General features: G+C 48.9%; 1 protein-coding gene across 1 annotated transcript in view; it reads left to right on the top strand.

Annotated features, from left to right (window-relative positions):
• Positions 1 to 11,428, top strand: part of COX10 (cytochrome c oxidase assembly factor heme A:farnesyltransferase COX10) — a 113,696-nt gene extending 102,268 nt beyond the window's left edge. Inside the window, 1 exon segment of the mRNA XM_082491989.1 lies at positions 8,155 to 11,428. Coding sequence (XP_082348115.1) covers positions 8,155 to 8,597 — 443 coding nt within the window. The 3' untranslated portion in view covers positions 8,598 to 11,428.
• Positions 11,429 to 12,623: the final 1,195 nt, after the last annotated feature.

Raw genomic sequence — 12,623 nt, 5'->3', positions numbered from 1 at the left:
GTGTGACACAGCACCCGCAGGAGAAGCACCGATGTCCTGAATGTGACACAACACCCACGGGAGAACCACCGATGTCACGAGTGTGACACAACACTCACAGGAGAAGCACCGATGTCCCGAGTGTGACACAACACCTGCGGGAGAAGCACCGATGTCCCAGGTGTGTGATACAACACCCGTGGGAGAAGCACCGATGTCCTGAACGTGACACAACACCCACAGGACAAGCACCAATGTCCCAAATGTGACACAACACCCGCGGGAGAAGCACCAATGTCACGAGTGTGACATAACACCCGCAGGAGAAGCACTGATGTCCTGAATGTGACACAACACCCACAGGACAAGCACCAATGTCCCAAATGTGACACAACACCCGCGGGAGAAGCACCAATGTCACGAGTGTGACACAACACCCGCAGGAGAAGCACCGATGTCCTGAATGTGACACACCCCCTGCGGGAGAAGCAGTGATGTCCCGGGTGTGTGACACAGGATGACGAGGAGCCCCCGCGTGGCTCTGCAGGTTTGCGGTCCTCTGCTGAATCTGGTCCTTTGGCAAATACTTCCTAAACGTATTTGCCCCTGAGGAATGTTCTGTGCAAAGAGTGCGTTTTCATCCCCCCTGACAGGCTCACGGTGTTTATGGCATACGTTGCTGGCGTTGGCTAAGACAAATCATCTACGGCGTTGTTGTTTTTCTCAACCTTGCCTATATAATGAAAGGTGTTTCCCTGTGAAGCTTTCGGCTGTAATAACCTGTTGTGTGCCATGCAAAAAAGTGTGCGTGCCCGTGTGTATCCGTACGCACACAGCTTTTCTCCGCACGGCGAGCCTACCTGCGGACATCTGCTTTCCTCCTGTTAAAGGCAGCGGCCGGGAACGCTCCCTCGAGGGGCAGAACCCCACTGCCAACTTCATTTCCCATTCGTGGTGGACACCGAGGAGCCTCCTTTTGTTTTGCAGACAAGCCGTGCGCACGGCCCACGTCCCCTTCCCTTTATGTGCTGCGGCAGAGGAGTCCATCGCGGCCCCGAGACGCTCCCGTCCCACAAGCCTTTTGTGCCATCCTTCAAAAAAACCAGCTATTGAAACCCATGACCATGAAGCTTTCGAGTTTGCCGGTGTTTTCCTCCTCGCCCTTCGTTTACGTGACCGTGTAACCTTGAAGGCGCACAATGAGGGCGGCGCGCGGGGCTGTGCGTGCCCGCACTGACAGCCCGGACCATTGTTTGCGGCCCGGAGACCTTGTGAGCAGCTTTAGAAGCGATACTTTTCCTTTTTTTTCCTTCTCAAGGCTGCTTAGCCGCTCACGCGGCATCCGACACAAGCAGTAGCATCTGCTTTTGTTTTCCAGTGGAAGCAGAAGTGCCGGTTGTTGTCTTGCCGTGGTGCTAATATAGGAAACGCCGCAGTGGTAGAACGGGGGTGGGGTGGGGGGGAATTGCGTCGGTTCGGTTAAGGTTCGTGACTAGATAATTCCCAAACGCCTTTGTGTTCGAGAAGGCTTCACAATCACAAATGGAGATGTACATTTTTTAGCGTTAATCCCTTTTTCTACTCCCCAAGACCATGGGAAAAATTAAATGGGAGGTAACAGTTTTCCTCAGGAGCGATGGTATCAGGGCAGTATCCTGAACACTTGTAGTTAGAGGCCGATTGATTTACCCTAATAGTCATTTTCCATCACCGAAACAAGCTGAAGGCAAAGGCAGTAATTACTGTGCCTTCCGACTCGCCTTCCGCAAACAGAACGTGCCACCGGCAGCCTAATAAAGCGTTTCCCTGTCGGGCCAGTACAGCTGTGGTATGGACGGGACTCTCCAAACCACTCTGAATATTTGTACCAACTCCTCCAAATTGTCTGTTTAATATTGCGTTGAATCTGCAACAGGCAACAAGGCTTTGACGAGGCTTCCAAATCTTTCTTTACCCCCGTAATTGCTGCGTAGTTAGAAATCCCCGGGGGAGGCTGCTGTGTTAAACTGGTTGTGAAGGAGCACAAAAGCGCAGATTGAAAAGAAAAGCTTTGGGGAAGTATCCGGTAGGTTTGCCGCGAGCGTGACATCCTGTGAAAACAACGCGGGGACCACAGTGAAGAGTTTTGGACTGGTTACGTTGAATTTCCTGTAGAAAAGGTGAAAAATGCGGTCTGAGACGGCGCGGTGGCTCACAAGCAGGTGGATGCAGCTGGACCAAGTCAAGCCGCTGAGCTCTAATCTACCTTGTCTGGATTAAAGAGGAGTAATTTGTTCAACATCTTTGAAGGGAGGAGAGCCAGTTGTGTGCTATCAAGTAAACCGGTGTGTGGTTGTTTCCTGCCTACGATCCATTACAAGGCTGAGCTCGGGCTGCCGCAGCCTTCCCCTCCTGACAGCAGCCAAACTCATACCAGTTTCCTCGAGACAAAAGGCCGGTGCTTTCCTCTAATAAGTCAGGGAGCTACCAAGGTCTGGAAATAATTTTAAAATTCCTTCGCATTATTCAAGGCAGAAGAATTACTAAAATTGTGCTTTAAGCAAAACAGCATTCTTAGGTTGCCAAGGCAGTAAACACCAGCTTTGGGAAATGCAGTAAGATTTCAACATCTGTTTTGGAGCTGATATTTTAACCATTCCGTGTTTATTTTAATGCCTGGTTGGCCACTTCCCAGTCATACATATGCAGCACCGAAGTAAAGATAGAAGGAGAGACTCCGTTCTTGAATTGATGCTACAGATCAGCTCCCCCTTCCTTTTTTTTTTTTTCCTTTTTTTTTTTTTTGTTTTATTGATGAAGTAAATGGGGGTTTGTCCTGTCTAGAGCTTGAAGGTGATCCCAGGGGGTTGCAGAACGCTCTGTGGAGGGTGGGCACTGCGTGTTGTCTAAAGAACAACGCGAAGGATAAGAAGAAATAAGAAGTCCTTGATCTCTGGCGCGTTTTTAGGAACACGATGTCGACACAGCCGGCTCCGTAGATAACCTTGGAGATGTTTGCCTTGACTTGTGTAGACAGGCCCGCGTTCATCTGCCTGCCCGGGCTGGTGGCGCTCCGGCTGACGCTGCTCCGGAGGCTGGTGCTCCCACCGACACGTGCTGTGCTCCGGCCGCTGCCCTCTTGTAGCTCAAGTCCTGGAAGAACTTGCCTTCAGAACTATTTTGGAGAATTTCAGTTGGATCTTCCCAACCTATTGTGCCTTGTTTAAGGCAGACAGCTGAAATAATTCAGCTGCGGGTGAAATCATCGCTACTGCTCCATGTGCCGACTGTACGATGTATAAAGCTCTTTGATGATGAAAGGTATCGCCAGCATGAAAGAGGCTTATTTGGAATCGCCGCTTAGGAGGGTGGCATCCTCAGCACGAGACAGTCGAGCAGGATCCAAACGTTACTTTTGCCCTTTAGTGGATGAGCAAACAGGTTTGCGGTCCTTGCTCTACGTGAATGAAACTGTTTGCTCAGACCGATGCTCCCGGCATGATTTCTGTTGGCACTCTCAGCTCAGTGGCTGAATGTGCTCTGGTGCCGGCGTCGCTCCCTCGCCTGAGATTTGGACCGTCCAGCCAATGAGGTCATCATAATTTGCTTTAAAAAAAAAAAAAAAAATTAAGCGTGAAATTTTAATCAAAGTTCAGAGGTACCACATGGCCTTCTTGACACCGTGAAGAGCGTAACGTCGGAGGGAGATGCTTCTTGCTCTCGTAATTCTGAAAATCAGACTGTCGGCTACTGCGGTTTGCGAGCCCAGAATCACCAGTTGGTTTTGGAAGTCTCATCTCACGATGATTTCCAAGTCTTACCCAGATTTGTTGAACCTTAAAATGTCTTGCCAAGCAGTTCCCGAATGACTGTGGAATTTAGTGTGTTGTTTGTTTTAGAAAAAGTGCAATTTATAGAGCTTCAGCATTTCACTAGATAAAAATATATTTACAGAAAGAAAGAACCATTTTCTACCTTCTTCAGCGCGGGTTGACATTTTGGCTTTATCTTAGATATTAAAATAAAATAAAAATCTCAGCTTGTTCTTGTTTATTAGAAGATATGTTATCGCTATTTAAATACTTCTAAAAGAATTTTTTCAAAAGAAATAATAGCTTAACCTTAAAATGCATGCTGAACGGTAAAATCTGTTATTTATCTCTAACTCGGTGGACGCCATAGGACCTACCCGCCTCTCTGCAATCCGGGAATTTTTGAGATGATTTAAGGTAGTAACAAAGTGGTTAAACAATAGGAACTCAACAAGAAAACATTTTATACCTATTTTAGGCACAAGAGTGAAAGAATATTGGAGACCTGGGGGCTCTTTGCCTAAATAGACTTACTTTTTTTTTTTTTTCTTCCAAAATCAAACAGGACTGGTCCGCTGAGTTACCAGGATTTCTAAGCATCTGCTCGCAGCGGTCCCAGGCTCTCACGTGGGGAGAAGCGAAGAGTTTGGAAGTGGTCACAAATGGCCTAAACTTGCAGCTAGTAAAAATTTGGCCAAAAAAAAAAAAAAAAAAAAAAGGCCAAAGAGTATGGGATACCCACAAGGCAGGTACTTGTGGTCTTCCCATGTATAAACGCTTGCGGAAAAGCTGAGGGATCCAATCCGAGTTTCGTATCGGTCTGCCCGCGCTGGGGTTCTCCGGGCGCCGTGGAGGAGCCCGAGGGCTGGGGCGTCCCTGGGTGCGGTGCTGGTGGGGTGGTCCCCCGATGCCCAAGCAGGCGCGAGGGCTCCGCGCCGGCCACCGGCTTTGCTTTCGCGAACTCCCTGCCAGCTCCACGTGTCACGGTTGTGAACGACTTCCTCTGGTCCTCACTTAATTATAAGTTCTGTGGAGAAAAAAGGCGATTTGCGTTGATTAAACTGAGTCTACTGCAGAAGCGCAGTAGACTCTGCGATATTTTGAACCAGGTAACTCTCTCGCCAGAGTTAGTCTCGCTGCAACGTTGCTTAAAAACGTTGCTGACCTAATTATGACATAGTTAACATTCAGCTAGTAATTAATGAGTATTACAGTGTCTGCTCTGGGCTTGACAGGATTCCTACTGTGGGCTCATTTGATGCTGAATTGTACTGTACCGTGTGCCGCGCTTTGCAAGTCATCAGTCTTAGGCGACACTTAAAAATCTCTGACAACCTGACAGTCTCAGCCCGGGCAGGGGAAATTGCAGGATGTCCAGGGCACATGGGAACCTAACAAAAAGATCGGGTCGGTTAAAATCCTCATAATGGGCTATTAAATTGTTTTACTGTTCAGCTTCTCTGTAAAATATCAATTATCTCAATGGTTGTAATGTAATCAAAGTAATTAAATTCCAAAGGCTTGCATGTAAAAACCAGAGCTTTGTAAATGGGAATCCAGCCTCAAGTAGTTTAGTTGGTCTGTTTGTGTTTAAAAGTTTCTCCAGATGACTTTTTTTTTTTTTTTTTTTTTCCCTTTAATGATGTTACAGTTAGGGAACTGTTAAAGGTTTTTGTGTGTTTGAGGTTTAGGGTGTGTTTTGAGCTTGGCTGCACGCAACGTTTGAACAATTGAATAAGCAAAGCCTGTGTTAAGAGCCGAAACACCAGGATGCAGCACATGCCAGGTGAGGAGCCGACTGGTCCGGAGCCGTGGGAAGCTGGGACGGCCTCTGCCTCGGCGTCCTGGCCCCAGCTCCGGCTGCTTAAGTTTCCTCAGCCCGTGGGTAGTTGTAGCTTACCTTTCCCTAAGTTCTGAAAAATGACAAGCTAATGTCTCTAAAGCACTTCAGATGGGAAACTTGAAAAATATTCCTATCGTAGGTTTATCACATTCAGGATCTTGCCTCCGGTAACATGTTTTACAAGAATAGGAAAAGCTAAAGAATGACATATTACAAAAATATCTTTCCCCAGTGTTTCTCTTAGCGTAGGGAGTACTGCTCCTCGATTAAGGTTTATTTCAGTGGAGCCTCTCCCTTAGGTTTCAGCAGAACTGAATCAAATCCTATTTTGTTAGGGCCAAAATTATTTCTGTTGCCAGAATTTTCTGAAATGAACGGGTGTTTTGGGGTGCACCGTTTTCAACCGCCTTAAAAGGTTGCAATTTAGAGAGAGCGCTAAACACCCCCCCCAAAAGTCAACTCTAGTGGGACCGAACGGCAGGATTTGCAAGAGTTTTGGGCTGTAGTCCAGGGAATCGCCTGGAATTCGTAGCAGGCAACGTTGTTCTGAAACCTGTGTGCCCAATATACGAGCGTCTATCTCCGTCCTTAGTGAAACCAACTTTCAGAGGCGCGTACGCACCTAATGGGCTGTTTGTCACTCATTTTAAAAAGCGATGAGACGCATCTTCTATACCACTGCTGGACCTTCGAAGCAGCTGGAAACCCGCGTTAAGTCTAATGGGCTCTTCCTTTGCTGGTTGATAAAGTAGGGCAAAAAAGGGGCTCTTTTGCAAACTTAGATTATTATTATTATTTGCATGACAACACCAGTGTATAGTGTGCGGTTAAAGACAAGAACCGGACACGCACAGCCTCAAGGAATGTACAGCCAGAGCAGATGGAGAGAAGACATGAACCATGAAGCCATTCAAAGGAGACGGTGACTTGGTCTTTGTTAGAGCCCGAACAGTCACTGGGGAAGAAGGGAGCTTTTGGGGAAAAATTTAAATACGTTAACCTGTGTGCAGATAAGTCTTGCTCTTTCTGTTTCTTTCAAGTTGTTAAGAAAATGATAGACTCATGGCTCCAACTGAGAAGTCGTTCCCGTAGAGAATGAGCTCATGGAGGCAGGGAGATGCAAAGAGAGTGTTAATGCCGCAGCGGAGTGTTTGGGAGCTGGGGAAACAAAAGGAAAATCCAGGAATGCTCATAATGTGCAACAGCCTTGGGGGATTTTTTGTGTCTTCAGACAAAATTAGTGAAGGGAGTTTAGTCTGAGGGCCTCCTTGAAGCTCGCTGAAATCGGCATATAAGCTGCTTCTGCCTCGATAAGCCCTGTACCGTGTCCGGAGGATAGCTGTGAAAAACGTGGTGCTTCCGTAGCTCCTTTTAAAATGTAAAAATAGCTAATTGGTGTGAATATTTACTTGATCGAATGACTTAGAAGTTCCTACAATTGGTTTGAAGGAGTATAAAGTTCTCCATCTTCTGTCAACTCATTAGCAGCTTCTGCAAGTTCTGCCGCCTGCCCGAGGTCCACGATCGTGACCGGGGGGCTCTGTGCCATGAGCAATTCCCTCCCCTCAGGCAATGCGCAAACAGAAGGCTCAGCTGTGCTCCAGCCTAACGGAGTGCTGGTGTTCTCCCAGTTCTCCGGAGGAAGCAGCTTACCCTCCTTTTCTGCTGTCGTTGAGCAGGGCTCCCTGTTTCTGGTCAATCATAGAATCACAGCATTGATTGGGTTGGAAGGGACCTTGAAGACCATCCAGTCCCACCCCCTGCCCTGGGCAGGGACACCTCCCCCCAGCCCAGGTTGCTCCAAGCCCCGTCCAACCTGGCCTTGAACACCTCCAGGGATGGGGCAGCCACAGCTTCTCGGGGCACCCTGCGCCAGGGGCTCACCGCCCGCACAGGGAAAAATTTCTTCCTAATATCTGATCTGAACCTGCCCTCTTCCAGTGTGTAGCCATTCCCCCTCGCCCTATCACTCCATGCCCTTGGAAAAAGTCCCTCCCCAGCTCTCCTGGAGCCCCTTTAGGGACTGGAAGGGTCTCTAAGGTCTCCCCAGAGCTTTCTTTTCTCCAGGCTGAACAACCCCAACTCTCAGCCTGGTCGATGTGACACTCAGCTCTGCCCACCAGCTTTTGTCTTCTCTAGTTGCACCAGCTCGGGAACCTGGGAGCAGAAGGTAGAGGCTCCCAGGAAAACAGTCTCTTGCCCAACTTTGCTTCATTTCCATCAACGTTCCCTCGGGTAGAGACTGAATAGGTACAGAAACCAATTAGCGATGGTTCGTTAGGAGGAAGTGACTCGTTGAAATGCTTTTCAAATTAAGTGCTCGAAAAACAGAAGAACCACCGTGGGCAGCCCTATGTAAATACCGTTGAAAGCAGAGCGTGCCTTATCTTACGGAGCAGTCCTTCTCTCCCGCACAGCGCGGTCTCACAGGTTCGTAGCGCTGCTCTTCGGCAGACACAGCCCGAAGCTGCTGCGGTCTTTACGTAGCGCTCTTTGCAGTGGCCCTCTAATGCATGTTTCCTTCTCTCTCTCCCACTGCAGGTGCATTACTGTTAGGAGGAATCCTCTATTCCTGGCAGTTCCCTCACTTCAACGCCCTGAGCTGGGGTCTGCGGGAAGATTACTCCCGAGGAGGATACTGTATGATGTCCGTCACCCACCCAGGGCTGTGCCGGCGGGTGGCTCTGCGACACTGCTTGGCCTTAATCGGACTCTCAACGGTGGCTCCTGTTCTCGACATCACCACGTGGACTTTCCCCGTCGTTTCGCTCCCTATCAACCTGTACATCTCCTACCTCGGCTTTCGGTTCTACAGGGATGCGGACCGCAGCAGCTCCAGGAAGCTCTTCTTCTGCAGTCTGTGGCATTTGCCAATGCTGCTGCTTGTCATGTTCACGTGCAAGAAATCGTTCCTAGAGAAGGAAGACAAAGGCGATCTGCTCAGTGGAAATCACGGGAGGGCTATGGAAATTAGATTGCCTTAAATGTCAATTACTTGTCGTCCTTGCGACACATCGGGTAGTATATTTTAGTAATTACAAGGGGGAAACCTGTGGGGATCTGTTTGAAGAAGAATCATTTGTGCCTAGCGACCACTTCACGCGATAATTTCCTGTTTTCTTCTGAAAGGGAACAGACGTGAGCGCTTAAAGCATTCATGGGCCTCAGGCTCACTCGCGCCTCACGGATTAAAATTTAGCCTATGTCAGAAGCGCATCACTTCGGGATGGCCTTCTCGAGTCTGCGTGAGCCGTGGTCTCTCACCGTGTGGGTAGGTTTTCAGTTAGCACGTCACAAGCGCACACTTACTAACCGCCAGCACTGGCAGCCTTGGCGAAGCCGTCGGGAAGCGACAGATGAATGATTTATCACCCCTGCTCCCCAAGCATCCTTTCCAAATTAAGCTTTGAGGCGCGTGGCGGGTTGGGTGAACTCCTGTCTCGATCCGTGCCCTCCCTGCTCTGTTATTACGCAGAAGCCTTCAGTTTCTGAGGCTTTTTTCAATCGGTTACTTTTCCCACGGTTCCCATTCACCTCGGTAGATTTTTAGCTTTCACACAGCCGGCACCATGCTAAAGGAGTAGAGCGAACTGTCTTTCGGCACACTGCGCATCAGCATTTAAACCACCTCCAGATGAACGGCCCTTCTGTACCGTATACCTTGAACGCGCTCTGAGCTGTTCTGCCGTACGTCCGTCACGGGGAATTTCTGCCTCCCGTGGGGTTTTATGAGTTTGAGCCCCGTGTGTGAGATAGATCTTCAGCTGGTAAAAATGGCCGTTACTGGTTATGTCAGGGAAGCTTTGAAAAGGTGTAGGAGGTGAGAAGCGGGTCTCCGAGTCTGGTGGTGTGAAGGCTTTTCTCTGCTAACGGGTCTTGTGCCGGCCCATTCGGTCTTGGTGGCCTCAGACGAGCTCTGGGCTTACATCAAGAGTTTGAACAGTGTTTAATATCACACTGCGGTGGCTCAGAGAGAAGGTGTCACTTTTGGAGTGTGTAATTGGTAAAGAAACACATTTTACAGTAAAAGAAAAGTTTGGGATTTTTATCTAATACTGTAATGTTCAAATTCCTGATGCAGCCAGTGTCTTTCAAAAGCAATTATAGTGGATGGTCTCACTAGGAAAACGCATTATCTTTGTTCACCGATACGCTGAAGAACATTTCTAGCCACAGTGTAATGTGCTTGCGGTCCCGCTTACGGGGCTGTGGCGAACCCGCAGCCTCCCTGGGGCTGCTGTGACCCGCTGGGAGGCTTCCAGAGGCGGCAGCGCCCAGGGTAGGCAGAGACCGCGTTACAGTTTATTGTGGTAGTTAATGCCTGTTATGACTTGATATGTTTTCACGCCAAAATTTCTTTCCCGTGTGGAGAAGGACTGGGCAGCACGGTTGCGCATCAATCCAAAGACACAGCAACACCGGAGATGGGAGACACTGTCTCTACTCTGATCCCGAATAAAGCCCTTCAGGAAACGTCACAAATCTGCCACCACGTGCATATCACGCTGACCTAAAATCTTCACGGGCTGCTTTCGCGATACAAGCCCAACTCCTGGTCTCCGTTACGCCGGTGTAAATCGGGAGTGACCCGGGTAACCTCCGCTCTGCTGGCGGAGGTGCCGGCGGGAGCAGAGCCACCCGTTTCACGTGGCTCTTAACTGATGGGTTGCAAAGTGTTCTGACTCTCTGCAGGGATTGCGGGTGACAGGACTGAGTTCCCTCTTATTGTGTGTCTGACGGACGCCGTTGTACTCGAGTTACTGTGGGCAACACTTCATAGAAATGTCTGGAAACTGTGCAACTCCCGAATCTGTTTTAAAAATGCGTCCGGTCTTCTCTGCAATAAAGTGCGTACTGTACAAAAAAAAAAAAAAAAAAAAAGAGGTGAATGCTCAAAGTCTGTTCTAAACAATTCACTTGTGATTGAAACTCTGGGACAGTTCAGTTAATTGCAAAGGTATGTGATGGTTTTGTGGCATTTCTGGCAGCAGCAATGCTCTTCTCGATCACTGCAAGAGCGAGGACAGCTTGCGAAACACGGGTTTATTGTGCAAAAAAAGCACACTGAAAGTAAGTTGCATGTGAGTGGAAAGGATTTGTACAAACCCAAAGAATTCGGTTAACCTTTAACTGAGAGAGGAACCCAAAAAGAGCAGATGGCTCACAAAAACCACAGGTTTTGCTCCCAGAGGCAGAAAGCGGTGCTGAAGCAGGAGAGTTGTGGTTTTCTCCGAAGTCATTATAGAGCCCGGCTTCAGGATGGCCCGCGAGTGCGGGGTGCTGTCCTGACAAACTCCGTTCTGATTAAAGGTCCCAAGGAGATGCCTGTGGTTCAGTTTTGAAGAGCAGTCATCTTCATTTCTTGGGCCAAACTGTGTAACATTCACGGGTTTTAGGGCCAGACAGGAGCTTTATAATCATCGCTGAGTGTCTGCAAAATGCAGGTCGCAGAGTTGCGCCAACATCTCCACACCCAGTCGGTCTGGCCTGGAGAGAGAGCATGGTTTTAGAATGAGTGGATCTGGGATTTAAAGGTAAGAAATACCTTATTTTAAAAAAAAAAAAAAAAAAAGAAAAGCTTTTTTCACCTAGAGGGTGTAGAAGGTGTTCTCTGCTGTGCTCCAAAATGGCAATGTATCAGGGACGGATTAAGTCATCTGTCATTTTACTGCCTTTAGCAATTTGTGCTGTTGCATGGGGTTTGAAAAGAAAAACGTTGCCAAACTGAAACCTTGGTTACAGACGGATGATGGCACAGTAGGGGCTCTAAGGTGTCCTTTTCAACATTTCTGGTGCCACTATGGAAATGAAAACAATATTGAACCATCTGCCCTCATCCGAAGGTGTTTGTGATCCCCGTGACCCCACACGGAGGATTAACGTCAGCCATCCCCGCTCCAGCACGGCTGATGTCGTTGCCTAAATTCTGCCAGAAGGAGGCAGGTGATGTGCGTGAGAGTGTCTGCCTGGGGCCGCTTTGCAGAGCCGGGGCAGTGCCGGGGGTTAAACTTGGGCTTCCTGTGTCTCAGTCCTGGGCTGTGCCAGCATCAGGCTTCGCACGGCTCCTTCAATCTAAAACATCGGTTCCTATGTAGAGTTGCAGTGTTTTTTTCCTTGTCCCGTTTGGAGAGCTTGAATATAGGTTGTTTGGCATAGAATCATAGAACGGTTTGGGTTGGAAGAGACCTTAAAGACCATCCAGTTCCACCCCCCTGCCATGGGGACTCCAAGCCCCGTCCAACCTGGCCTTGAACACCTCCAGGGATGGGGCAGCCACAGCTTCTCGGGGCAACCTGTGCCAGTGCCTCACCACCCTCACAGTCAGGAATTTCTTCCTAATATCTCATCTAAATCTCCCCTCTTTCAGTTTAAAACCATTCCCCCTCATCCTATGGCTCCACTCCCTGATCAGGAGTCCCTCCCCAGCTTTCCTGTAGGTCACCTTTAGGGACTGGAAGGGGCTATGTGGTCTCCCTGGAGCCTTCTCTTCTCCAGGCTCAAGCCCAACTCTCTTGTCATCCCGTTATCCTGGTTACTCAGGATCTCCCCATGAGTTGGCCCTCCTGGAGAATACCTGCTGTTTATGTGGTAGTGAAAAAAATAGCAGCATTGTGCCATGTTCCTCCAGCCCCTGGGTCTGCTGGAACGTGAGAGGGTCCCATCTTGGTGTTCCTGTTACAGCTTTGCACCACCAGAAGCTCTACCAAAGCTCCCAGAGGAATCTGAGCCAGTGACTCGAGAGGATGAAGCTGGTTTTAGTCTGTTTGGACTTTAAACCTTTTGTGTGGTTTTGTGGATAAAACAGTAGCCCTGAGGCTCCGGGGATCTTCATTCTTTCCAGATCCGCGCTGAAGAAATGCACTCCATCTGTCAAATTGGGATGACGATATTTTGCCTTGTTGGGCGAGTGAACAGCTCATGTTTTTGTCAGTCCCGTACCTGTTACTCCATATGGCCCTGTAAAGAGGGTGATGGCCAACGGGTACATTCCACCCCGCGTCTCTCCTTTG

Source organism: Vanellus vanellus (genome assembly GCF_965231255.1).
Source record: "Vanellus vanellus genome assembly, chromosome: 17".
In the NCBI taxonomy this organism is placed as follows: Eukaryota; Metazoa; Chordata; class Aves; order Charadriiformes; family Charadriidae; genus Vanellus; species Vanellus vanellus.
The sequence above is the reverse complement of the archived record's forward strand: the minus strand, read 5'-3'. Positions and strand labels throughout refer to the sequence as shown.